Raw genomic sequence first — 25,301 nt, 5'->3', positions numbered from 1 at the left:
TTCGCAAATACGATCAAAGCACTTCGTTCAAATTTTGCGAACTTAAATTTGATATTAATATCCAGAACAATCCCAAAATTCATCATTATCCAAAAATGCAAAAAAATATTTATTATAAATTTAAAATAATATATTTGTTTTACTGGTGCATGGTATACCTAAGTCGGTACTTCATTTTCTTTAAGTTCCGCTTCTGAGTACTAGGCGCGGAAAAATACCAAAAAAAAAACCCAAAAAATACTAGAAATATTTCCCAGCGTTAGGAGTTTGACTCAGCCCTTAGCACTTTTGACTCACCCTTAGCACTTTGATGGAAAAAAATTATCGATGAACTGACCATCGCTTGTTTTGCAGCCCTAGCGTGCAATTGCTTAAACTTCTTAAATCGTGGTAATTTGCAAAATGCTTAAATTGTTTAATTAATTTAACTGTGATAAAAAAGACATGTAAGGAACGTGCGTGATTAAAATTACGGTGTGCTTGTCCTCAATTTGTAATTAAGAAACGAATAACAAGGAATTCATAGCCGGCCCAGAGGTGAGACCATAATTTACATTTTGCATATGTATGCGTCTTTTGTTTGACTTGTTTTTTTTTGGCGCACATTTAAAAATGTGCTAAATTTGCCTAAAAACGCGTCTTGTTTTTCGTACAACAGCTTGTTTTTTTTAAGCGACGTAAAATTAAGAATAATTTTAAGGTGCACGTGCTGTTAATGCTACTGTGATATATTTGAAAAAAAAAAGAAACAATTGGTAAGTTGGCTTCCTATAATTTGTATTTGTTGCATTCTCTCTACATTGAAACCGGCTTTTTAAGGTTATGTTCAATTCGAATGCAAAGGCCATGGAGCAATAATAAAGCGACGCCACTGTTTCACTTACCGCGAAAAGACATTTAGTTGCATATATTACCTGCAAAGGGATTACAGTTCAACGGAAACAAATGAAAACTGCATAGTCACTGTCTTGGGTTTTCTTTGCTTCTTCTATCTGAATCAGGCTCCGCATCTTCAGTGACGTCAAAGTCGTGTTTACCTTTCCCCATTTAATGCCTGCCCCAGTACTCCTAGTTCATAGGGTTGGCTGTGATAGGTTTTAAACTCTTCTGCAAAGTTTAGTTACAGAAGCCAGTGCCTTATCTTTATTATTGCTTCAAAATTCGAGATTTTGTTTCTGTTCTTTTTTTCTTTTGTATTTATAAGTAATTTATATTCTGTTAGTCATGGCCTGGGCACCATCCACTACATTTGAAGATGATTTCATTGATATGCAATCGGATTTTAATTTTATTTATGGACAACGTGCTTATGAGATAAAACGGGAGCAGGAGTCGGCTGCCGCTGCTTCAGATCCGCGCCCAAAATCGACATATGAATACCTGGCCAAGAGGGAGAAGCGGAATGAGGAACTGGAGCGTCAGTATGGTTCTTCTGTCAGTAAATCGAGGGAGATTCGTGCGAGTCTGGCCATGATGGAGCGTATTCAGCAAATCTCTGGGACAAAACCATTGGGTGAACATGCCACCATGGCCGATTGGGAGGACACAAGCACGATTGAGCGTGAAGCCATTGCCATGATGCGTCATTTTGGTATGATGTCCATGGCAGATGAAACAGTCACCGCATTGAATCCACCCAAAACAGAGGACATGCCTAATACGAATAAGAAGGTTCAAGTGTTGCGCAATGGTAGGCGCAAGTTTCCCCTCATTCTCGATCCGAATTACTTTGTTCCCCGGAAGACGCGTCCTGCTGCCTCCGAGGGCACGGGTGGTTCCAATTCCACTAGTTACAGCAGTTGCGATTTGAATCAAACTGCCAACAGTAGTAGTAGCGTTTATTACTCTGCCAAATCCCAATTGGATACATCTGAAAGCAGTCAAGAAGATGAAGTTGAAGTGCCATATCAGTTATTGGTGGATGCCGTACCATCTTGCTCCAAATTAGAATTAAAAAAAGGAAAGCCTGATGATGGTCGTCGCTTTCCAAGAAATTCAAAAAAGAAAAAGTCTCAAAGTAACTGATCCAAAAAATTGAATCTTGAAACTGTGCCTTGATCACTTAAGCTCTTACTCCTACTAGTAGTAAAATCTGAAAATAATTCAATGAATTAAGAAGAGAAACAAAAACAGTATTATGTATTGGTATTCAACGAAGATTGTTCAAAGCAAACTTGAACTACATATATAACTCTTAAACATGAAATAAAAACTTTACCTGGGCTAACTGTTACTTAATTCCTTAAAAAAATTAAATGAAATTATTAGGTTGCTCACATGATACTTTCTTATATAACGTTTGTTCTTAGTTTTACTAGATCTACAACTTCTTCAACTAGCCATGAATAATGTAAGCTTTAACTAGCAAATGTCATAATATATCAATTTTTCATGGTAATAATTCAAAAGTATTTGTCTTTTATAGTTGGTTGGGTAAATAAATACAAAGCAATGTTCTTGCATGTGGTGCCTTAAAAGTTATCAAATATTCCAAACTGCCAATATTCAGATTACGATTGGAACTTAATTTCAATGGTACTTTTTACACATTAACAACTAATAGTAATTAAATTAAAATCACAAATCCCAATAAACAAGGCTTCTAACTTATAAGATAAGTGTAAAATGAAGTGTAATTTGGCGACTTCAAATTCTAGAATATTTTTTTAATATAGCCCAACTTGTCGTTAAACATTAATACGTAATATCTCAAAACAACGAGCCACATTTTAATGGATTGCTGTTAGCATTTCACATTTAAAAGGTCTTCAGTTTATATCCTTTTGAACTTTACTGGCCTCCCTCGCTTTTGTATATGTTTGTATTTGTCTATCTAAGCATTTTCTCCCTCCTTCGTTCGTATGTTTATTGTGTGTGTTCCATTGCCAATCAATTAAACCTAATAATCTTCTGTTTGGCCAGAGTGACGAATATTCTTTTATATAAATTCACTCGTAGCACGATTCATCTCGTGTCTCTTTAGTTAGGATCTCTTCTATACGCAACGTTGTTTAACCAAGAGAAGAGTGTGAAAGCAACGGCAAGCAGAGGCAGTCTTAACTGCAAGTTTTTTGGTTTCCTTGACAACCGCGTGCGTCTTTTGTTTCCTTTTTTTTTGTTTTTGTGTTTTATTTTTTTTATTATTATTCTTTTTTCCTCTCTCCTTCTCGCTCTTTGTTTTGTGTTGCCAAGCAAAAGTTGTTGTTATTGTTGTTGCTGGTGGAACGGAGGATGCTGCTAGCGTTGTGTGTGTTTTATGCATAAGTACCCCAACAGCATCGTGTATATTTCCACAGTTGTCGTTACGCAGATACATACATAAATAAATATTTATGTAGTAGGCAGCAGCAGCCATCCAGTCAGACCAACCAACCATTGAGAGAGGGGGGTAGACACATCTATACCCACCGTTGTATGTAGAACTCCTCAATCGTTCGTATGTTTGTTTGTTTGTATGTATGTATGTAAAACGACAACTGAAAACTTAGACGACGACCAACCAACAAGAACACAGAGAAGCTAACGACTCGTTGGTACAGCAGAAGGATGCAAAGTGAAAGAAGGAAGGAGTTGATGCAGCGGTAGAGAGAGGGTTAGGAAAAGGAGAAACATAAAAATCAAAAATAAAGAAGTTCGACAAATGGCGCAAGCTATTAAAATAAATACGTATACGTAGCATTTTAGAGTGAGCCAGAAACTAGAAAAATGTCAATTTAACATTTAACATAATCCAAAGGATGTGTCGATGGAGTTTTAAATAACTCAAAATAAACTTTTATTTTTATAAGCTTTTTTTTAATACCGGTTAGATACTTCCGACCCGATAAATTGTAAAATGTTTTACAAAAAAAGGTTTTTTTTTTCTCTTTAAGTGTTTGATATTCGTTAAATTAAGAGTGTAATTAACCATTTTGGATGAATCTAAATAATAACCAAGTGTGTATTAATTATCCTCGCAATTGAACTCAAAAGACAGACAAAAGTTTATTAATTTAGTAAAGTTTTCGTTTGTTTTTATTTTCGAACTTATAATATGTTATTGCATATTAAGGTCCACTCCATTAAAAGCATCTTCAGTTTCAGAGTGTGGGGAGAGTTTTTGCCTACGTTGACGAAGTTAGCGAAAGGTGTGTATATGTGCGTGTGTGCTTTGATATTTGTATGTATGTATGTGTTGAGCTTATACTTGAATACATTCAAAGAAAATACAACAAGAAAAAACGAAAATAAATGAAAAAGGAGCAACAGCCCTCACCGGCTGCCGGCTGGCGGCTAGCAGAGGCAGCGCTGTCAACGCCGAACTTGAGCGCCCTCGCTCTGCCGCTGTTGCTCCCTGAAGAAGAGGATGAGAAGAAGAAGGAAGCAAAAGGCAAGTTAAACTTGAAAGATTCACAAGAGAGTGTTTGTGTGTGTGTGTGTGTGAGAAAGGGAGAGATGAGGTGTAGTCACAGCCACCACCAAGCGACATCGTCATGAGGAAAACGTGTTGGATGGTTTCTCCTCCTGCACATACATCCACCTTTTTGGCGCGCGCAAGCGTAAGCTCTCTCTCTCTCTCCATCGCTAGCTCTCTCCCGGGCTGAGCGGCTAGTTCTCTCTCATCCTCTCTGGAAGTTTCGAGTCTGCTGGCGACTGAACACAGTTTCATTTCAACGCTGAAACAGGACGAACGGACCTATCCATAGGCCAGTGAAAAACTTGGTTAAATAACATCGGCAAAAGAAAACCTTTACTACAAACAAACCGATAGTCAGTCGTACCGGAAAGTTGTAGTATCTGGTAGTAAATGATAGTGAAGCAGTATCGTGTTTTTTATTTGTTTGAAAATCCGAAGCCCAAGCGGTATAACCGAGGACATCAAATGGCCAAACGAGAAGCTTTAAACTCTTTGTTGCAAGCAAAAAAGATGAGGAAACCTCGGGGTAGATACAGATACATCCATAGAGGCGGCGTACAGGATACCGGATACTTTTGTGTGTGCGAGAAGGACAACGGCGATAACAAGCGATGATGATTCCGAGACATTTTTCAGTGGTGACTTTTTCGCAATGTTCATTAACTACTACTACACTGACGATACCTTGCGACGACAATGACGGTCCTTACGGCTGTCGCTGCCGCCGTCGGTGGTTGATACGGTTAATGCCGCCATTAAGAAAAGCTCCGACGCCCGCCGCAAGACCTTATGAAAGAAAGAAAGAAAGAAACGCGCGCTTCTTCGACTTGTACACTTTCTGGTACGGTAATGACTGTTAATTAAATTTAACTTTTACTTATCGCAAAATTGTCTCTCTGTATATGCGTCTCAAAGTGTATATTTGTGTATGTGTGTTTGCGGCTTGTTGCAACGCCCGCGAAAAGTACGAAAAAAAAAACATTTTCATATCTCTTCTTATATATATTTATATAATATATATAAAGGAAAAGAAAGAAGAAAAAAACTTGCAACGCTGGTCTGGCCACTTGTATGTCTGTTTGTCTGACAGCCTGTTATGTCCGTCTGTCCTTCCGTTTACTGTGTACGTGTGTTTGTGTGTGTGTGTGTGTTGGTGTGTGTGTCTTTTTTATAGCCATGCAATATCTTTTTTTCATTTCTGGCTTTCCTATATTGCTGCAGAGGCTACAGCAGCAGCGTCAGCAGGCTCCTTCATGGAAAAAAAGCGAACGTTCAAATTGAAATACTTTACAAAACTCGTATTTGCTTAGTCTTATCGTCCGCCTTGCAGGCCATAGTAGTCGTCGTTTCTCACTCACACATCGACCCTGGTCTTGGTCGGAATCTCTCAGTTAGTCAGTCTTTTTTGTCGCTGTTGCTATGGGCCAAGTTTTTTTTACGGTCTTTTTTTCGCGAAGGCTAAGGCGAAAGCTAAATGGCATGTAACCAATCAGCTAGAAGAAATGATGGAAGATTCTGTCGAAAATTTATGTGTCTGCTTTGAAATAGATCAGTTGGAGAAACTTGAGATTTTTTCTTTTTTTTTTATGAAACATCATTTGCTTAAGTTTAATATCTTATGTAGGAGTTTTAAAATATTTAAATATTTTGAACTATACGAATGCAGCAAGTGCAGTTCATTGACCTCTTTTACTTTGGATGCCATATTTAAGAAAAACATTTTCTGCTTTCAGAAAGTAGAAGGTAATTTATTGATCCATTTTGTTTACTCTCATGGGTACACACTTGCATTTGTGAAATTTTAATTTAGTAAGAGATTTCCAAAGAGTTCAACCAAAAATCTTGTTAATATTGCAGGATCTTAAAATGGTTATAAAAACATTAATCCTAAAAGTAGACTACAAAAAGTTGTTCAACCTATTTGGGGTATTTTATTGATAGGTCATTTTATTTAAAAGATTCGTCAGGCATTTGTAACAAATGGTGCTTGCCCACGTTTGTATACATGGACATGGGTGGTTAATCAGGGCTTAGGCCCACTCCGACGACCACTGAAATTCAAAGTTAATGATACGGTTAACCATCATCATTACGAGGATTTTTGCTTTCTAGACTGGCATTAGCCAACAAAGACCTGACATTTAGTATCATTTAGATATATTTTTAGTAGCTTTCCTCCTCTTCGTTTTCCCACTTTACCTTGGGTTGGGACTAGTTTCGGGTTTTTTTGTTTGGTTTGGTTTGCTGCTGCTTGCAACAAACATTTTGTCTGTCCAGGCTTGTGACTTGACTTGGTTTTTTTTTTTTACCATTCCACTAATCCATGACAGTGCTTGTGCCAAAGTCTCTCTGTGTATGTGTGTGTGTGCTTGTTGAAACACAAAAGGCACGGACTCCAATCTGTCTCTGTCTCTCTAGCTGTCTCTGTTTTGCCTTCTCTCTAAAGTGTGTGTTTGCTTCGTTTGACTCTTTAATTTTATTTGATTTTTACTTGGACGCTTGTTTATTTAGGATTCCACTTTGGCATCGGAAGTGGGAGCCCATGGAGCAGATGTAACTATTGGTTGGTCAGGTTTGAAGTTGCTCGATTGCCTTTGTTGTAAAAGAAGGGAAAGCTTCACAAAAAACTTCATCAAAATTCATAGAAAATTCATGGAGAATGGTGTTGTATTATCAGATTGAAAAAGGAATTGTTGAAACACTTTTCTTGTGCCAAAGTCATTTGAGATAAGCAACCAAACAAAAAAGGGTTGATGGCAGACCTAGCCTTTAGCTTTAGGTCATTTATAAAGTTTAACCCCATGACAGGTAATAATTTTAAAAAGAAGAAAATTCAAAGATTTTTCTTTTATTTATTTTTATTTGATAAAAGGATTCCTTTCCTAATTTGTTCAGCTGTAGTTTTCTCATTAAGATTTAACCTTTTTCTTAAAAAAAAATAACAAACAAACTCATGAACTAGTTTCAGCTCTCCCTCTAAACCTTTATCCTTTTCCCATCTCCAAGTGTAAGAAATTCGTTCCTAACATAGTTTTCAACTCTGTTTGTCTTGGAGATATCTTTCCCAAAACTTTCCCCTAAACTTTTTCGTTTTCCTGATAAAATTTTTCTGTTTTTTTGCAAAAAGTTTTGTTACTTGTCCAAAAGTTTTAGTGGAGTTTCATCACTCATCATTCTCGGTTTGCTTAGCTGGTTCCACTTTACTAGTTGAGTTTAGCTGTAGGCTTTCACCACGTGCCCTCGCCCAATACTTTGGCATTCCTTTTCAATTAGGAAGCACATGTTCTTTTTCCCACCCCAAAAAAAATGGCATCGTTTATGATAAATTTGTAAAGGTATTTTAAAAATTTAAAATGCAAAAGTTAATTTAAAAAGTTTTCAATAAGGTGTCAAACTACAACGACTCCCAACTGGACCGTATCCAGCGAACTTTTTTTTACATCCTCTTCTCCTTATCTAAAAATAGACGTGAAAAAAGGCAACGCACAACACACACACACACACAGACATAAACAAACAAACACCCATACATCGATTGTGCGTGTGAAGGAATAAAAGAAAAAAAATTCCACTCTGTTGAATGTAGAAAAGAAATGTTAATAGTTAGTGGCCTGTTGAACCAGCCAGAAAGCAACAGCGGCAGAGCTCAGTTAACGTCGGCAGAGAGCCAGCCAGACTCTCCAACGAATTGAGAGAGCTTTATTTTTTTGGTGTACCGGCAAAAAAAAATAAAAAACAGAAATCGACGTCAGCTTCCTTGCAGCATCACACATTCTCAAGCGCAAGCTCAAAGAGATTCACAGCGAGAGAGCGAAGGAACGACGTCATATATAGTACGGGAGACGGGACGAAGAGGAAAGGGGAATAGAGAGAAGGACGGACTTTGCAGCACAAGTTTAATGTACGCAATATGGTGAAAATAAAGGCATTGTAGGGGAGATATGGAGTATAGGACAGAGCCCCCTCTCGGGTTCGAGACTGCGGCATAGGAGTCAGGTTCTATGACTGTTGATGCTGTAAATACGTATGTGTGAGTGTGTGCGTGTGTGTAGCTTCCTTCTTTCCCCCACCCACGCTCTCACTGCAAAAAATATCCATAGATACATACGAATAAACACATATAAAGAGGCACTGTGGTCTGCAACCATACAAAAATGGTGCTTATCTTACCATCCTAAACTCCATGGTTAACCGTGATATGTAAACATTGGTTATTTCGAAAATAATGAATAACTAAAATGTGTTTCAGGAGTAATAAATATTTTTTGTCTAGCGGGAACCATTGTTTGCTGCCCTAAGCGGCGTTCAAAGCTTCTCCGCTGCGAATATTAAAAGGGCGCATGCGTGTGTGTAAAAGAAAGAGCGAATCGAACCATGACCATGGCAAAGGATGAAATAATAAAGTCTGCAAGGGAAAAAAGTAAAAAAAAACAGAATAGTTTTTGTATGTGTAGTAGTTGACAATATTTTCGCAGCATCCCCATGTGTGTGATACACTCTCTCTCTCTCTATCTATCTCTGTTTGGTCTTTCTGTCTTGCTCTCTGGTTGTGTGTGAATTTTTGGCGTAAATGTGAATGACAGCGAAACGTTGTGGAATTGTGAAACACGTTATGGCACCGCACAAATTAGAAAAGTTTTCTTTCTCCCCCGTGTATGTGTGTGTGTGTGTGTGACTAATGGCCATCTTTGTTTTTCGTTTTACTTTGACAGATAGCCAGCTATGCACGAGGTTGCTGTCGAAGCTTCATCAGGCAGCAGCAGATGACGAAACATACGACGCGCGGCACATGGCGGCAAAGGAAGAACGACGCAGGATACGGGCAACAGGATATTAAAGCAGTAGCAGAAAGCAGCCACACAGACAGACAAACTTTGTATACTAAAGAAGAATTCAAAGAATAAAAAAAAGGAAAACTAACAGAGCCCACCAGGACGAACGACGACATGGCGGCATCCATTGCGACGACAACAGCGGGTGCTGGTGCTGTTGCTGGATCTGGAGGAGGGGCAGGTGGTAATGGCGCTGCTACCCGGGAGTTTGTCGAGGGCTGGACACTAGCGCAGACTCTAGGCGAAGGTGCCTATGGCGAGTAAGTTTAACCCAAAAAAAAAAAAAAGTAACCGTTGCATCTTTGATTTGTGGGGTCCTCTCTGTTAAGTCAATAAACCGGAAATACTGTGAGACTCCAAAACGAAAAAAAGCCGTTCTTTTGCGGTACACTCACTACGAGGACATTGTCCCAAAACTCCTACAACAACCTACAATCACTCCCTAAAACTTCATTGTGTTCTGTTTGGTGGTTTGTGCGCATGTTCCATGGCGGCTACTCACTTATCACAAAGTGGAGGGAGCCATCATCTCTGGGAGCCAACTGCAGCAACTGCAGACAGACGCACCGACGGGATACCGAACCAGTCGATACACACACTTTGCGCAGTGTTGCACTTTATCGCATTTAAACAATAATTCTCCATAAACCCACCACACGTCCGTTACGCTTCGTTCAATTATCAAAAATGTTGTATTTTGCAGAGTTAAATTGCTCATCAATCGCCAAACTGGCGAGGCTGTGGCCATGAAAATGGTTGATCTTAAAAAACATCCGGATGCTGTGATCTCGGTGCGCAAAGAAGTTTGCATACAGAAAATGCTACAGGATACTCATATTCTGCGATTCTTTGGCAAACGTTCTCAGGGACATGTGGAGTATATATTTTTGGAATATGCTGCTGGTGGAGAACTTTTCGATCGAATTGGTAAGTGCAAAAACTAAATGTAGTTGTGAGATTGTCGACTTTTAATGGGGAGGACAAAGTGTTCTACATGTCTCTATAGTAGCGTTAAGTTAGAAGCCATTTAAGTCATCAAATTGCTCTAGTTTCTGTTCACTGACAAAAGAGTTTAAACCACTTTTTAGGATGTTTATCTTCCGAATCAACTTCAATAGATTTCTCAAACGTTTTGTACTTGAGGAAATCCAACAATATAAAATGATTCTCTTTTAATGCCCGGTCATGCACGTAACTAGAAAACTTTCAGGCTCATTATGGGTCGTTTTTGTGTGGTATCATTTTGATGTGTCATGACTGTGTCCCAACACGTTTCTTCCGCCCACTCCCGCCCTACACAGGCCAATGAAACCAAAAATGACAGCCAGAGATGGTTGTCTGTCTACAGCAGCAGCAGAAGGACGCGCAAACACGTTACAGCACGCCCCACATTCCCGGCCATATAGACGTCGCCCAGACGCAAATATGCTGCCAATATGTGGACGACGAGTAACGCCAACAGACGACAGACAGCCCGGGACACAGGACATGCCACTAGACGAGGAAGACACACAAAAACTGGCAATTTTTGTCGTGGGTTGTGCGAGTTGGGTAAAACATTCCGAAGCAAAAAAAAAACAAAAATAAAATGTAAGGGAACATTCTGCAGGAACCTGGCAACAAATCAAAATGACAAGATACAGATCTTGATTACTGGCTGCAACGAGTTGAAATGACAATTTGGCAAATGGGAAAAGTAGCGGAGGACCTCGTTCAGGCTTGCTCTAGATGGAGGTGCAAAGTTCGTGGCATTTTCATAAATATTAACAGCTCTGGCAAAAAGGTCAGCGGTCAGCAAGTCAGTAACCAACCAACATAGCCGAACCTAATGGAAATGACTTGCTGTCATAAATGGCGTTGGATAGAAAAGGACCGGATGATGTGGCAAAGGAACTGCATTGATTGCCTGTGGCTTTACTCGATGTTCTTACCTCTCTCCCTTCCCTTTCTCCATTGACATTGGATGCGATATATGTATAGATAGATAGGTGGTTACTCGGCTTCAAAGCCAAAGTGTAATAATCAGTCAGTGTGGTGGCAACCATATTTAGTCTACGTGCTAAGCCATTTTTAATGACAATTAGAGAGGAGTAGATTTTCAATTTTAAAAATCGGTTTCACGTTTCTTAAACATAATTCAAAGGCAAACATTTGTATAAAAATGAACAAAGTTTTAACAAAGTTTAAGTTCTTAATTTTATGTTTTTACGGTAATGTTTTGATAAATATTTGAAATTAAACTGGGAAATCCATTCATTCCATTTATTTCCTAATTTTTTGTTACGAAAAGCTAATAAATACACATTAGTTTGGAATATATATATTGATTCATTTTCAAGTGAGCCAATTTTTTTTTTAATGGTCATTGAATATGTAAATATGCGAACTTAAATTCAATTTAATGTGTAAATTTAAATTATTTTAAAGTAGTCTGTCAATTGGATCACGATGTCATCTCTAATTGCCTGGCGCCTGTTGGGTATGCAGCAAAAAAAATCTCTCTAAGCTGCTTGGAAAAGGAGGTTAGGTTGGGTTGGTTGTGTTGTGAAGTTCAGGGGGCGATGCAATCCTGAATATGTACAATGAATGGGATGCTGCCATAAATAGGTTCAATATGCAAATGAAACATAATGGTGATACACACCCACACACACACACACACATACACGAGCACACAATCGTTTGCTTTGTGTTGTATGTGTTTAATTGTCTCGCTATATGTGTATTCGGCGTAAATGCATTTCATTTCATTAAGCTTATAGCGAGATATCGACTCCTCCTACTACTACTACTCGTATCCCTTTTGTATGCTTTGGTCATTCATTCAATCTGTGCCTCTTGCTTGGGGAGTATTAATTATATATATCAGTACATACGTAATGCTATATATGTGTGCCTGTGACCAATTACAAAATGAAATTTTCAAGTAATTTTCTTCGTCTCTTGCAAATGAAATGCAATTAATTATGCTAAAATGTTACTGACATGCAATTTTATTGCTTTCATCTATGCCACAAGGCTGCATCGGTAGCAGCTGCATATGCAATTTCAGCTTGCCACTTGGCTTAAAGTCAGTCAATATTCTTATTTATTCAGATGCAGACACACATACACACACACACAAATACTCGGATAGTTATATGGAATTCCATTTAATTTTATATTCAGCAAAAAGAGTTGTGCAAATTGTGCAACATAATAAATGAATGGCAAACAATGTGGCAAAAAAAAAAAAAAAAAAAAATAAAGATACACAAAGGAAAGAATGAAAATACTGACTGACTGACAATGACTGCTGCAAAGATGATGCTGATGGTTTGTGGCAGTGGTGCAGGATATACAAAAGTGGGGTTGCTTGTTGGTTTATCTTGGTCTGGAGGAAAGCTAGCTCACCTGATGTCTGCCTGGCTTTCAACTTTATGGCAAAAGATATAACTTTGTAACTACAAACAGAGTGACAAGAATCTAGCAAAAAGCAAAGATGCTTCAGCTCCAGCAACGGCAGCAGCATCTTCAAAAGCAACAAGCAATAAAACAACATTAAAATCAACTCAACGTGCATCTTGGGGAAAACAAAATAATGTCTTATCAAAATTTATGTTGTGCAATTTGGCGAATGACACAGCAGCAAGAGAGAACAAAAAAAAATCCATTAAATTTATGAAATTGACTACATAAACTATAAAAATAAAATGTTTCAGGAAATTCAGTCTCGTTTTTATATGTTTCACATGCATATGACTTCATTAGGTAGTCGAAAAATATATCATATCAGAAATACCACAGATATCAAGTTTTCCCCTTGCATTTGTGATACTTAACAAAAAACCTTCGCAGATTTTTCTGTTATCATGATGCAATTGCTTCTCTTTATTTGTTTTCTTTTCCTTGAATTTACCCGCAAATTGGTTCAACCAAATTCAATATTGGTTTTTTCTGTTTTTATCGGAAATGTTGCGCATCTTGTTGATGCAATAAAGTAACTTTTAGGTAAATTTGATCAATTTATCAATTTCCATTTGGTCCCCATTCAGAATCGCATCCTGCTCGTGGGATACACAATGTCAAAGACATTGGCCAGGGAAATCAATATTTAATGCAAAACGAATCATGGCTTCACGTTGCTGCTGCTCTGCTGAAGCTGATATTGATGCCTTTGACAGTAGTCAATCAAGTGAAAGGCGAAAGCAAAACAATATACCAGAATGTCTAACTCAATCCTGAGCCGAGCATGCCGCTGTTCTTTGATTATGCCAATTCAAAATGGCAAATGCACTTCCGACTGAGGTCATCAGTGTAAAAAAAAGAGTGGCCTTAACTTAAAAGAATGATTTTTCTTTTCATCATAGTTCGATGGAAAACAACCATTGTATAAATACTTGAATATGTTCTTGTTGTAGACCAGACTACTTGAATATTTCTGAGTAAGTGCGAGGTAAAAGAAAACATTTGCAACCAAAAGATGTGTATATTCCAGCTCAACGATAGTCATCAAATGTTTTCTCTTTTATGAGAATAAATACAGGTAAATAGCTAGAACAACTGCAATTTCCTCCAATTTTGTAAAATCTATATCAAACACTTGTTCATTTTTAACACATCAAATTTTTAATCGATTAGGTATACAAGGTATATTGTAGTCGTTTCCCTGATTTTAATTCCAAGAGTTATTTCGGTTGGATTTTTATTGTTCATCCTGTTCTTCTTGTTCTCCTTGAGACTAGACTTTTAAATACTTTGTTGTTTGCTGTGCTTTTGTTTCTATTTGGCCAGCAAAATATGATGATGGAGGACATTTTAACCCTTGGCACAACCAACCAACAGGTCAGGTCAACACACACACACACACACACACACACACATTTTACTTTGTGTTAGTTGCTGGCTTTGATTAAATTTTTATAAAACTGTTGATTGCATTTTGTGTGTTTCTCTCTCTCCCTGTCTCTTACTCTCTTTCGGTATGCCTGCGTGGTATATGCATGATGTTCGTTTTCTACAGGTAGACCATAAATCCTTCGCACACACACACATAGGACACACATGCAAGGACCAAACATAGACACACAAATATGATACAGTGGCATTACATTTGCTTTTCCACCTGCCATAGTTACCTTTTTTCTCGGTTTCTCAGTGATATTCTCCTGCACTGGTGCACACATTTTCCATTAGTTTTCAGTTTTTGCGTGCCTCTTGTGCGTGGCGGTGGTCAGTTGGGTACGTAGGTAGATAGGTCCTGGATGCCACATGAGGATACATAAATATGTGCTGGTAAGATGTGTGGTGGTCTACATAGGTAGACTGTGATGCCGCACAAAGAGCGTGAGCATCTGTAACAAACATTGTGAACGACGATTTTGTTTCAATTTTCTCCGAAAACGTGCGAATTTCCTTTTAACAACAAATGGTTTTAATTGTGCGAAAACCTTTACTGTGTGTTTAAATTCAATTACAACTGATTCTCTTCTCGTTGCAGAGCCTGATATTGGCATGCCACAGCATGAGGCACAACGCTACTTCACGCAATTATTATCTGGACTGAGCTATCTACATCAGCGTGGCATTGCACACCGTGATTTGAAACCGGAGAATCTTCTACTTGATGAGCATGATAATGTGAAAATCTCGGATTTCGGCATGGCCACCATGTTTAGGTATTAGGTACAAAATTATTTTACCCACCAAAACCAAAAAAGAAAACAAACTAAAACGAGTGAAAAAAACTGAAAATTGCATTTAGCATTCACAATGAGAAAGTTTTCGATGAAAAACTCAAAAAGTGCTGCAGGGTTAACACAAATACATAGATAATTAGATGGATGCAAAAGCAAAAAGGATTTTTTTTTGTTAAATTTTGAAGTGGTGGTTTTGGTTTCCTTTAAACTCTATGAATTATATTTTGGTCGTTTTTTTTTCTTTTGTTTTAAACTTTAGTTTTGTTAAAAACTTTGACTGCTGCTCGTTCAAAAACAAAAAAAAAACCCTTTATATGTATAATTAAATAGCAAAGTCCTTGGGTTTGTTTTCTTCTGTTATCATTATTTAAGTAAAGATGTGGAATTTACAATAATTTCATTATCTTGCTTCCAGTTTTTCTTTTTTAACGGTTTTATAATAATTTAATTAGAGTTTCAAACCTTAAACCTTTAAACCTTTACATAAATTGTTGTATAGAAATATATTGACAAATCCGGATACCATTACTCATATGTTGTATATGTACATGTTTCCAATTGATATCAAGACTGCTAAATTTTTGCGCTAAAATCTAATCCAATCTAGGAGTAAAGTTTCTAAATGCATTTTAATTTATGTCTTATGCATCTATTCTACTTTTTTTTTTTTTTAATATGCGAAGTGTTTTGCAAATTGTAAAAAATCTTTGCTATTAGCTATCTATAATCACATTTTTGTTAATTCCTTTCATTACATTGAATTCAAGGGGGAAAAGAAAAGCTTTACTCGCACTCTTTAATGTAATTAGCTGTAACTTTACTTACATATACACTTATTTCTCTGTCATGCATTTAATTCTGATTTATACTCAAACTCTTTTTTGTCCTCTCTCTCTCTCTCTAACTCATTTTGTTCTCTTTATATGCGTCGTCGCCGTCGTCATGCTGTCGTCACTCTTAACGTCGGCGTTGGTCATTTGTCACTTTCATTTCATCATCAATAGATGTAAGGGCAAGGAGCGACTGCTGGACAAACGATGTGGCACTTTACCTTATGTGGCTCCCGAGGTGCTATTAAAACCGTATCACGCCCAGCCGGCGGATATTTGGTCTTGTGGCGTTATCTTGGTCACTATGTTGGCGGGTGGTAAGTAGTCCATAATCTCTTTATTCACTCTCACTCTAATTTTGAATGCGTTTCATAAATGTGTGTATAAATTATCATTGTATATAATTTTTTTTATACAAATATTATTAATTTCGTGCACATGAAAATTAAAGTCGTTTGCTGCGTCACTTTACCACCGCCCACCTCTTGCACTTGCTCGCTCGCTTTTCCTCGGTTTCCATCTAACGGTACATTCAATCAACGTCTCCATCTCTCTTTCTGGCTCTCTCTCATATATTATATGTGTTTGTGTGTATATTTCGTATATTTTTTCTTGTTTTTAATTCTATTATGTCAACTTTTTTTATATATATTTTTTCCACATTTTCTTCCTCCCCTCTTCACCATCTTTTCCTCTCCCTCCATCATCATTTTTTGCTGTTTCTTTGGTATTCTAGCTGTAGATTGTTTTTTGCACATTGTATATCATCTAAAGCTTTTATACCAAAGCTCCAGCTTAAATTGCTTGCCAACGCACCCCAAAAACAAAATAAAATGCAACAAAATAATAACTGTACACAATATTAAGGTATTATATACATAAATATACATATTTACATCGGAAATGTAACGAATAATACGCCAAACCCAACTGACTTCGGTATATCGAAGTTTTGATACACTTTTGTTAAAAATCGTTAGAAATATATATCAAATATACATAACTCAGTTTTCAATAAAAACGAAATGAACATTATTGAATTTTATGCTAAACTACTCTGCAATTCCCTCTCATTGTTTTAAAAATATATAATAAATTATGCAAAAAATCAATCATTAAATTAGGCAAATCTTAATCCACTCACACAAGATTTAGAATGACCAAACTAAAAATGTTGAAAAATATCATGTCTATATTTTGATAACTAAAGTATTTGTGCAAGAGTAGAGAAAAGAACGAAACAACACTTTCTTTATTATTCATTGCACGGATTGAATCTGTATACACACAAATATAAATACATATGTATGTATGTATGTATATAAAAATAAAAAAGTGAATGCATTTTGTTTAGCACGTTTCAACAGTTGATATAAATTTTTTATTGTGCAAACAAACTCAAAATAAATGCAAATATTATTAAACAAAATCCAAGCATGAAATACATAATGCATATTACTAGTCACGAATTGCTAAAAATTAGAAACTTGTTCTATACATTGATTAAATTTCTTTGTATGAAATGAAATGATACTTTTTGCTCGGATTAGGCTGTATATTTTCATTCTCAAACGGATTACTTTCAAATATTGTTATGTAAAATTTAATTTTAACTCTGTTTTAAATAGTTTTTGTAACAAACAAGTGTTCCAGTTTAATATTGAATGCTAAAACGAATTGATTCTTATTGAATGGTGGTTATAATTTTTGGTATCGTGAATAAATATAAACTGTATATACCACTAAGCCGATAGGAGTCATATCTTTTGACGTGACTGCACATTATAATATCACATTTAAATAAAAAGTCATGAATAATTTAAAACCACCATAATTAAGTATAATCTTTGCTCTTTCTACACTCACTCCATGTTCAAAAACTTTAATTTTACGACTTTGAAATAAAAAAAATAAACCTTTTTCTATTTTGATCGAATTACAGAATTGCCCTGGGATCAGCCTTCATCCACGTGCCCAGAGTTCATCACATGGAAGGATAATGATCGTTGGCAAACACAGACGCCATGGAGCAAACTGGACACATTGGCCATTTCCTTGTTGCGGAAAGTCTTGGCCAGCACTCCAGGCAGTCGTTTGAGTCTGGAGAAGATCCTCGATCACAAATGGTGTAATATGCAGTTTGCCGAACACGGTGAGCAAATACCTATTAAATACTTATTCATAAGGTGACGAAAAAGTGACTATACAAAGTGATACGAAATATCTCTGCCTAAACAGCTCAGGTACTTAGTGACTCTCAAAGAATATATCTAGACTTGAGAGACGCTCTGTACCTAGACTGTTGTGTCTGCGGAATGTCAACATCATGTGTGTGTGTGTGATATATAGTGACAATTTATTGTAGTAATGGATAATGGTCTTGCCTATGCTTTGGCGCTTTAGCTGTATGATAGATTTGACTACTTCATAAAGCTAGATTACCAAAGCATGGGCTCTGGCTGACTTAATCAACGCAAGTGTTTTCTCGAAAAAGTGGCAAATTTATATTAATATGTATTGTTTTATTTATGTTTCGTTTTTGTTTTACTGCTTTTGCGCTTTATTGTTATATGAGTTGTAATTGATTTTGATTTTCGCATATTATTTGGTCTTTGGTGATTTTAGCTGTATGGTGTATGAGCATAATCCATAGAGCTTTATTACCAAAAACCAAATGGTTTTTGCATTTTGCTTGAGTTGTTTTCTTTCGTATTAATTTTGATTTAATTAAATTTTTTTTTTTTGATTGTTCCAATTACACTTTTTTTATTAAACTAATGCTAAAATGTTTTATTATTGTGGCTTTTAGATCGTTCCTTTGACTTGGTGGATTCGGCAGCTGCTTTGGAGATATGCTCGCCCAATGCCAAACGACCGCGTTTGCAGTCCAGCGCCCATTTGAGCAACAATCTGGATGATTCCATATCGCGTAACTATTGTTCTCAGCCCATGCCGACAATGCGCAGCGATGATGATGACTTTGCTGGCAAGCGAAAGGGTGGCGATCGTCAGGCTCTGGTCCAGAATGAGGCCCGTCTCATTTATGGCAATTGCTTCTCACAGCCTGCCATGTTGGACAATTTGCTGCTGGCCACTCAGATGAATCAGACGCAGAGTGCTTCGCAGAATTATTTCCAGCGTTTGGTTCGTCGCATGACCAGATTCTTTGTGACAACACGTTGGGATGATACGATCAAGCGTCTAGTGGGCACCATAGAACGTCTGGGTGGCTATACCTGCAAAGTTAATGAAGAGGGCGTGGTAACTGTATCGACAATTGATAGGCGTAAGTTGCGTCTGGTCTTCAAGGCTCACATCATTGAGATGGATGGTAAAATCCTTGTCGATTTTCGCCTATCAAAAGGCTGTGGCCTGGAGTTTAAGCGTCGCTTTATTAAGATTAAGCATGCCCTGGAGGATATTGTGATGAAGGGGCCGACCACATGGCCAATCGCAATTGCAACCAATTCGGTGCCTTAGCCAATTAAGAGTTAAAACCGTTTACGTTTACTTAGTGTCTGCATCATGAATCAACATCCCCGATAAGTTATAGCTTTTCCCATTGTGCTAAATTATTATGAATGAAACATGTTTCTTTTAATTTAACTAATATCATCACCACCTCATTGCCGAATGGATCGGCTGTTAGTTTTAAGTAATTTGATTTTAATGTTGTTGAATATTTCAAAAACAAAATATATAAGTATTTTAAAATGTAGCTAGTGAAACGTTATAAAACAATAAATCTGTTTGTAGATTTTGAGTTAAAGTTTTGGCATTATACTCGAACCTATTTGGAGCAATGACCTGTAGCTTGCGGTTCTGCCCAAATCCTGAGTTTGTTCAGGGTTTCATTTGGGCCTTTTAAGTTTAGTAATATATTTAATTTCCTTATACTTCTGCAGATTGTTTGACAAAGGTTTTTCAAATTGTTGTTATTGTTGGCAATGAATTGTTCGTGCTTACGGCAGAGGAATACATCAGTTCGGTACTTATAGCTCATTTCATACTTATATTTTGGACCAAAACTTATGGTTATAAAAAAAATACAAACAAAATAAATATTTGTACAAAAAATTCACATCACACTCTGTGTATTAGCAGTCGGTTAACATAGTTCTGGTATATTGAATAAATATAAAGCATAGTTCTAGGCTTCAAGATCAACATCTACAATAATAGGAGAATGGGATTTTGTGCTAATCTACACACATTTTGTATGGATGCGATTACTCTGCTCGGCGGTGGAATGTAGATTGAATACTCGTTTTTGATTGGCTGTTGAAGCGTTAATGTGAGTAGAACATCAATCGACCAATAAGAGCCCATTAGATTTGGGTTTTAGAATAAAAACAAGTGTTTTCTCACGCGCGTATCATTCTTTCTTCAAGAATTAAATAAATACTAAAAATCTATGTATAGTATATATATATATATAGACATTTTAACAAAGGAGTGGGGTGACTTAAGCTCCAGCCAAGTTACTACAGAGATGAACCAAAAATATTTTGAGCCGGGGGGCACTGGAGCCTGACTTTTAAATACGACTTTGCCTAGTGAAAAAATATTTCGCTGCTACAGCCTATAATTGAAAATTTGAAATCATTTTTTTTAATAAAATTTAAATTTATTTAAATGTTCAGAATAAATGTAAATTTACTTCAGATTTTTGTAAAAAATCACAGAACATCCCAAACACTATGCTCAGATGCGCAATTTACGATATGATCATAATTTTTCTTCAAATTTTCAAGTGCATTGCCTTCTCCAATACATCTCTATGGGTCATGCCATTGTTGCAAACGTCGCTTATGATTGGATCTCTAGCTGAGAGGTCACTACATATTAGAAATCTCCGATTAGGAGTAAAATTTTTGTTCAAGCACTGGCTTCGAATTGAAGGGCGGACTGCTGAGATGCTTGTGAAACAGTTTTTAAATTAAACCCAATTTAGCGCCTTGTTCAAAGGGAAGTGGTACGAAGGGGGTGCTCTGATTTTCAGGACGTTGAGTCTTAATATGCCAGAAAACGAAAAGTTGCCTTGCGTTTTGACTACTGATGAACCTGCAAAATTTCTTATATCGTTTTTTGAGATAATTAACTTTATTAATCCGCGGTGAAACTTGGCCCCATTACATTAACTATTTCTAGGAACTGCACAGATGGATCGAATAACATGAAAGGATTACGATGGGAAAAGCCAGAGGGTCGGAGCTCTGATAATCGCAAAGGAAGCAACTTAGGTTAGGATCGTTTCCAAGGAATCTATATGATATAATCGTCCGATCTGAATAAAACTGACAACGAAAGTAACAAAGTTGTTGATAAGAGTCAATGGTAGTCAGTAATTCGTTCCTGTGGGAACCGACCCTTCTGAATACATATGTACATTAAACCCCACAACACATGAATTTTGTAAGCTCGGTGTTGGCAATAAATCCATTTAAATATTAACTAAAATTAAATTCACTAAATGGACTTTTGACATATGCCTCATTTGTTGCTGTTTATTCGCAGCTGCTAGTGTGCAGAAGTTTGAACTACGAGCGTTACATCAGTTCTTATGGCAAATTCCGCAAACTTTCCACATGTCTCCAAATAAAAAAGCTCACATCGAAACTTCCCAATAAAAACTCCTAACCCTACATTACAATGCATTGTTGGCTATCATTTTCTTAGGTAGTATGAAGCCGTCAAAACTACAGTGAAAGCAGTGCAATCAGTCAACGGCACGAAATTAGTGTTGCTCTCTTTTAGGGATAGAACTGTTATATATTATGAGCCCAATTTTACCCTGGAAAAAAAGTACGCTGTCCATATAATCAACCATTTATTTGTATTTGTGTAATTTATTTCACATCAACTAACATTTTGAATAAAATATTTATGCGTTCCGTAACTGGTAGCTCCCTTTTTGCTTTCCTTGAGTATTATTGTATGTGTTCTGCTACAGCAACTCCTCCATGCCAGCTCCTTTTTATTGAGTTTGAACAAAGAACGTTGGATGATTGCCTTAAGATCTATGTTTCAACAATTATAGATTTAGATTTCTATGTAGTTTTCTGATGGGAGTTAAATGTATTTTTTTTTGGGAGGAGAGGGCCGACTACAAACATGATATTCGTTCAAGCATTTTACATAAGGGGTTTGTTTGTTTTTTTGTTTTGTTTTTAATATAAATAATGATAACATTAAGAATAATGTCTAAATAACGAAGCAAGTAGAGACAGATTATGTGGCTTCGGTAACCATTTTGGATTTGTTTCACTAATTTCCAAAAAGAGAATGAAAATAGATTGACGAACACGTGTACACCAAGTTATGGGGACACCGATCTCATTTGTGCTGCTTGTTTTTCTGGTGCCTTGGTGTATTGTTTTTGGAATTTTGAAGTAGCAGCAGACTGCTTACTGGGGTTTCCTGAAGCTCTTGCCAGCGAATTTGACGCCTGCGCCGATTTCCTCCTCAATGCGCAAGATCTGGTTGTATTTGGCCAGACGCTCAGAGCGGCATGGAGCACCAGTCTTGATTTGACCAGTGGACAGACCGACGACAAGATCACCAATGAATGAATCCTCAGTTTCGCCGGAACGGTGAGAGACCATGGTGCCCCAGCCGTTCTTCTTGGCCAGCAAATGAGCGGCAATGGATTCAGTGACGGTACCGATTTGGTTGACCTTCAACAACAGGCAGTTGCAGGCTCCCTTCTCCACAGCGGTGGCAATACGCTTGGGATTTGTCACAGTCAAATCGTCACCAACGATTTGGATTTTGGTGTTGGAGGTCAAGTTAGTCCAGGCATCCCAATGATCCTGGTCGAAGGGATCCTCAATGGAAATAATGGGGAATTCCTTGATGAACTCCTGGTACAGGTTGGCCAATTTCTCGGGCGACAACCATTGCGACTTGTCGCTCTGTGGGTTCTTGAAGTCCAGATCGTATTGTCCATCACGGAAGAACTCAGAGGCAGCAACATCCATACCGATCTCAATCTGAACAAAATAATGATTCAATTAATTTGAATTAAAAACTAAATTAGTGCCAATTAGCATACCTTGCCAGTGTATCCAGCCTTGGCAATGGCATCGCTGATCAGAACCAGAGCCTCCTTGTTGGATTGGATGTTGGGGGCAAAGCCACCCTCATCACCGACAGCGGTGGCATCCAGACCGAACTTGGCCTTGATCACATTCTTCAGATGGTGGTACACCTCAGAGCCCATTTTCATGGCCTCAGTGAAGGAAGTGGCTCCAGTTGGCAGAATCATGAACTCCTGCATAGCCAATTTGTTGCCAGCATGGCTGCCACCGTTGATCACATTGAAAGCGGGCACTGGCAGAATGATTTCCTTGTTGCCAGCCAAATCGGCAATGTGTTTGTACAGAGGAACATTCTTCTTGGCAGCACCAGCCTTGGCCACAGCCAGGGACACACCCAAAATGGCGTTGGCACCGAACTTGCTCTTGTTCTCAGTGCCGTCCAATTTGATCATGAAATTATCAATAGCAGCCTGATCAACGACATCCAAATTGGCCTTGATCACCTCGGGGCCCAGAGTATCGTTGACGTGGGCAACAGCCTTCAGCACGGACTTGCCGTGATAGTTGGCCTTATCGTTGTCGCGCAGCTCCAAAGCTTCATGCACACCAGTGGAGGCACCAGAGGGGACTGCAGCACGGAACAGACCCAAATCGGTGGTCAGATCGACCTCAACAGTGGGGTTGCCACGGGAGTCGTAGATTTGACGGGCTTTGATCGCTTTGATGGTCATATTGTCTTCTGAACTGAAAAAAAAAGGAGATGAAAAAATACCAAATAATGAAAACCATATTATCATTGCCAAATTTTTTATTTATTGAATTGGTCACCAAATTTGCTTGCCCACTAACCAAAGATTAGTAGAAACAAAATAAAACCAAGCTTGCCTGATAAGAGTTTCAAATATTTGGTCGACTTTGACCGCGAAATTTTCTTCTCGACATTTCTTAAAGTAGGTAAATAATATTTTAAATTTAATTTTTTCCCCCACTTAATATATTAATATGCACTGTACAAATTTAGTGAGGCAAAAGTGTTCTCATGCTTACTATTAGGGTAGGTCTAGGCTCTGGAATAGGCTTAATTCCAGTAATACTGGACTATTGCACGAACCGAATTATGGAAATAATAGATATGGTTACAAATTTCTTCCTATTAGTATACATACTTACGGTATATGTATACTTTTGTTTTAAAAACAATAACGAATAAAAGATTAAATAAATTTAAGCAAGTTATATTATGTACATACGTATGTACATATATTGGCATTTTGCATTGTAATTTAAAATCATTTTTTTTTGTCTTGTAACGAAATTGAAAAGTTAGCGGCACTTTTCCCAACTGCATATCAATTTTTCATCATCCACCCCAGCTACAAGAGAGACAGTGAGAGAATGTATGTATGCAAGAGAAAGATAGAGAGAGCTAAAGCCAAGTCTCTCACCGCTTTGACCTCTACGCGGCTTTTAGAGGTTACACATACAATGTGTGTGAAGAAATAAAAAATATATATGTACACACATATAACAAAAAAAAGCCGCAAAATGTCAAAAGAATTATGTTTATATATAAATTGCACATTTCTTATGTCCTTATCGCCATAAATTTTAATCATTTAAATCAATTAAACATTATCCCCGAAACGAGTGGAGAAATTTTAGTTAGATAACAGCATTTTTGCACAAGCCAAAATAAAACACAATCGTACGATGCCTAATATTGTTGTTTAACAAATTTGATAGTTTAGATTTCACACACTTTTGAGTGGAAAAATTATTAAATAATTTCCCCATGTACTTAAACACACACATATGTCCATACATACCAAAAACTTTTGTATTTGAAAAATTGAAATCCAAATGGGAGAGACTCGTTCAAACTTCCGGCTGGTCTGGCTGCTGATTTGCTACTGAAAGCCAAAGTGTTTTTTTGCACTGACGTTGTTGGAGCTGTTGCCAGAATGTTGGGGCAGCAACGCCATTTCAAGCAACTGCGAGTAACGAGAATGCTTACCATGCTCTCTCTATATGGGGCTGTTTTGTGGCTCTCCAGGTGCCGGTTCTGATGTGGGGGTGGACGTTGCGTGATTGGAGGGAAATTGACCTTCGCACAAGGACAGACTGCAAGAGATTGTTATAGGGAAGAGCCCATTGTTTATTATTTCATAATATGAGAAAGATACAAGTGAGCTTAAACATAGATATCCTAAAGAATTGCTTTAAAAATGTCAAAGGTTGTTAACCTCTTTTGTGGTGTAGCTATTTTGAGAATTTGTAAATTTAGAATGCATTATGAGATTACAAATATATATCAATGGTAATAATAGAAAAATTCTTTTGTACAAAATGCAATTTTCACAGTTTACTTTAAATCTAACTTTTCTTTGATTATAATAAAAATCAAAAAATGGATATAATTTTTGAACATCCCAATTTTTAAAGAATACTTATGTATATTTATATATATCTGCATATATCTAAATGATTGTTGATATTAGAAAAATTGGTTTAATTAAAATGTTTCT

General features: G+C 37.2%; 3 protein-coding genes across 5 annotated transcripts; 2 read left to right on the top strand and 1 right to left on the bottom strand.

Moving 5' to 3' along the window:
• Positions 1–475: 475 nt before the first annotated feature.
• On the top strand, positions 476–19,505 carry LOC6646680 (serine/threonine-protein kinase grp). 2 transcript variants are annotated; one of them, XM_047010513.1, is made up of 7 exons: positions 476–537; positions 9,109–9,488; positions 9,932–10,155; positions 14,708–14,885; positions 15,911–16,053; positions 17,679–17,888; positions 18,546–19,505. In XM_047010513.1, the coding sequence occupies exons 2-7, from the start codon at positions 9,343–9,345 to the stop codon at positions 19,214–19,216; spliced, it is 1,572 nt and encodes a 523-aa protein (XP_046866469.1). In that variant the 5' UTR covers positions 476–537; positions 9,109–9,342; the 3' UTR covers positions 19,217–19,505. The 2 variants fall into 2 exon arrangements, with proteins under 2 accessions (XP_046866469.1, XP_002069345.1); XM_002069309.4 differs by lacking the exons at positions 476–537; positions 9,109–9,488; positions 9,932–10,155 and adding an exon at positions 14,435–14,502.
• On the top strand, positions 483–2,408 carry LOC6651844. 2 transcript variants are annotated; one of them, XM_047010514.1, is made up of 3 exons: positions 483–537; positions 659–755; positions 1,223–2,408. In XM_047010514.1, exon 3 carries the CDS (start codon positions 1,225–1,227, stop codon positions 2,023–2,025), a length of 801 nt encoding a protein of 266 aa, XP_046866470.1. In that variant the 5' UTR covers positions 483–537; positions 659–755; positions 1,223–1,224; the 3' UTR covers positions 2,026–2,408. The 2 variants fall into 2 exon arrangements, with proteins under 2 accessions (XP_046866470.1, XP_002074338.1); XM_002074302.3 differs by lacking the exon at positions 659–755 and having other exon boundaries at positions 484–537.
• A 2,048-nt stretch (positions 19,506–21,553) lies between the features above and the next one.
• LOC6646679 (enolase) lies at positions 21,554–24,897 on the bottom strand. The gene is made up of 3 exons (XM_047010511.1): positions 24,603–24,897; positions 22,791–23,520; positions 21,554–22,728 (listed from the first exon to the last, which is right to left on the bottom strand). The coding sequence occupies exons 1-3, from the start codon at positions 24,791–24,793 to the stop codon at positions 22,144–22,146; spliced, it is 1,506 nt and encodes a 501-aa protein (XP_046866467.1). The 5' UTR covers positions 24,794–24,897; the 3' UTR covers positions 21,554–22,143.
• Between the last annotated feature and the right edge of the window lie 404 nt (positions 24,898–25,301).

Source organism: Drosophila willistoni (assembly GCF_018902025.1).
Source record: "Drosophila willistoni isolate 14030-0811.24 chromosome 2R unlocalized genomic scaffold, UCI_dwil_1.1 Seg167, whole genome shotgun sequence".
NCBI classification, from domain to species: domain Eukaryota; kingdom Metazoa; phylum Arthropoda; class Insecta; order Diptera; family Drosophilidae; genus Drosophila; species Drosophila willistoni.
The sequence above is the reverse complement of the archived record's forward strand: the minus strand, read 5'-3'. Positions and strand labels throughout refer to the sequence as shown.

Bases quoted from the DNA above. Each gene is read 5' to 3' on its own strand.
- LOC6646680 (XM_047010513.1), top strand. From the start codon at position 9,343: ATGGCGGCATCCATTGCGACGACAACAGCGGGTGCTGGTGCTGTTGCT. The intron at 14,886-15,910 runs GTATTAGGTACA...CATCATCAATAG, and splicing joins GGCATGGCCACCATGTTTAG to ATGTAAGGGCAAGGAGCGAC. The intron at 17,889-18,545 runs GTGAGCAAATAC...TGTGGCTTTTAG, and splicing joins TATGCAGTTTGCCGAACACG to ATCGTTCCTTTGACTTGGTG.
- LOC6646679 (XM_047010511.1), bottom strand. From the start codon at position 24,793: ATGGTAAGCATTCTCGTTACTCGCAGTTGCTTGAAATGGCGTTGCTGC. The intron at 23,521-24,602 runs GTATGTATGGAC...TTTTTTTTTCAG, and splicing joins TTCAAATACAAAAGTTTTTG to TTCAGAAGACAATATGACCA. The intron at 22,729-22,790 runs GTATGCTAATTG...TATTTTGTTCAG, and splicing joins AGGCTGGATACACTGGCAAG to ATTGAGATCGGTATGGATGT.
- LOC6651844 (XM_047010514.1), top strand. From the start codon at position 1,225: ATGGCCTGGGCACCATCCACTACATTTGAAGATGATTTCATTGATATG.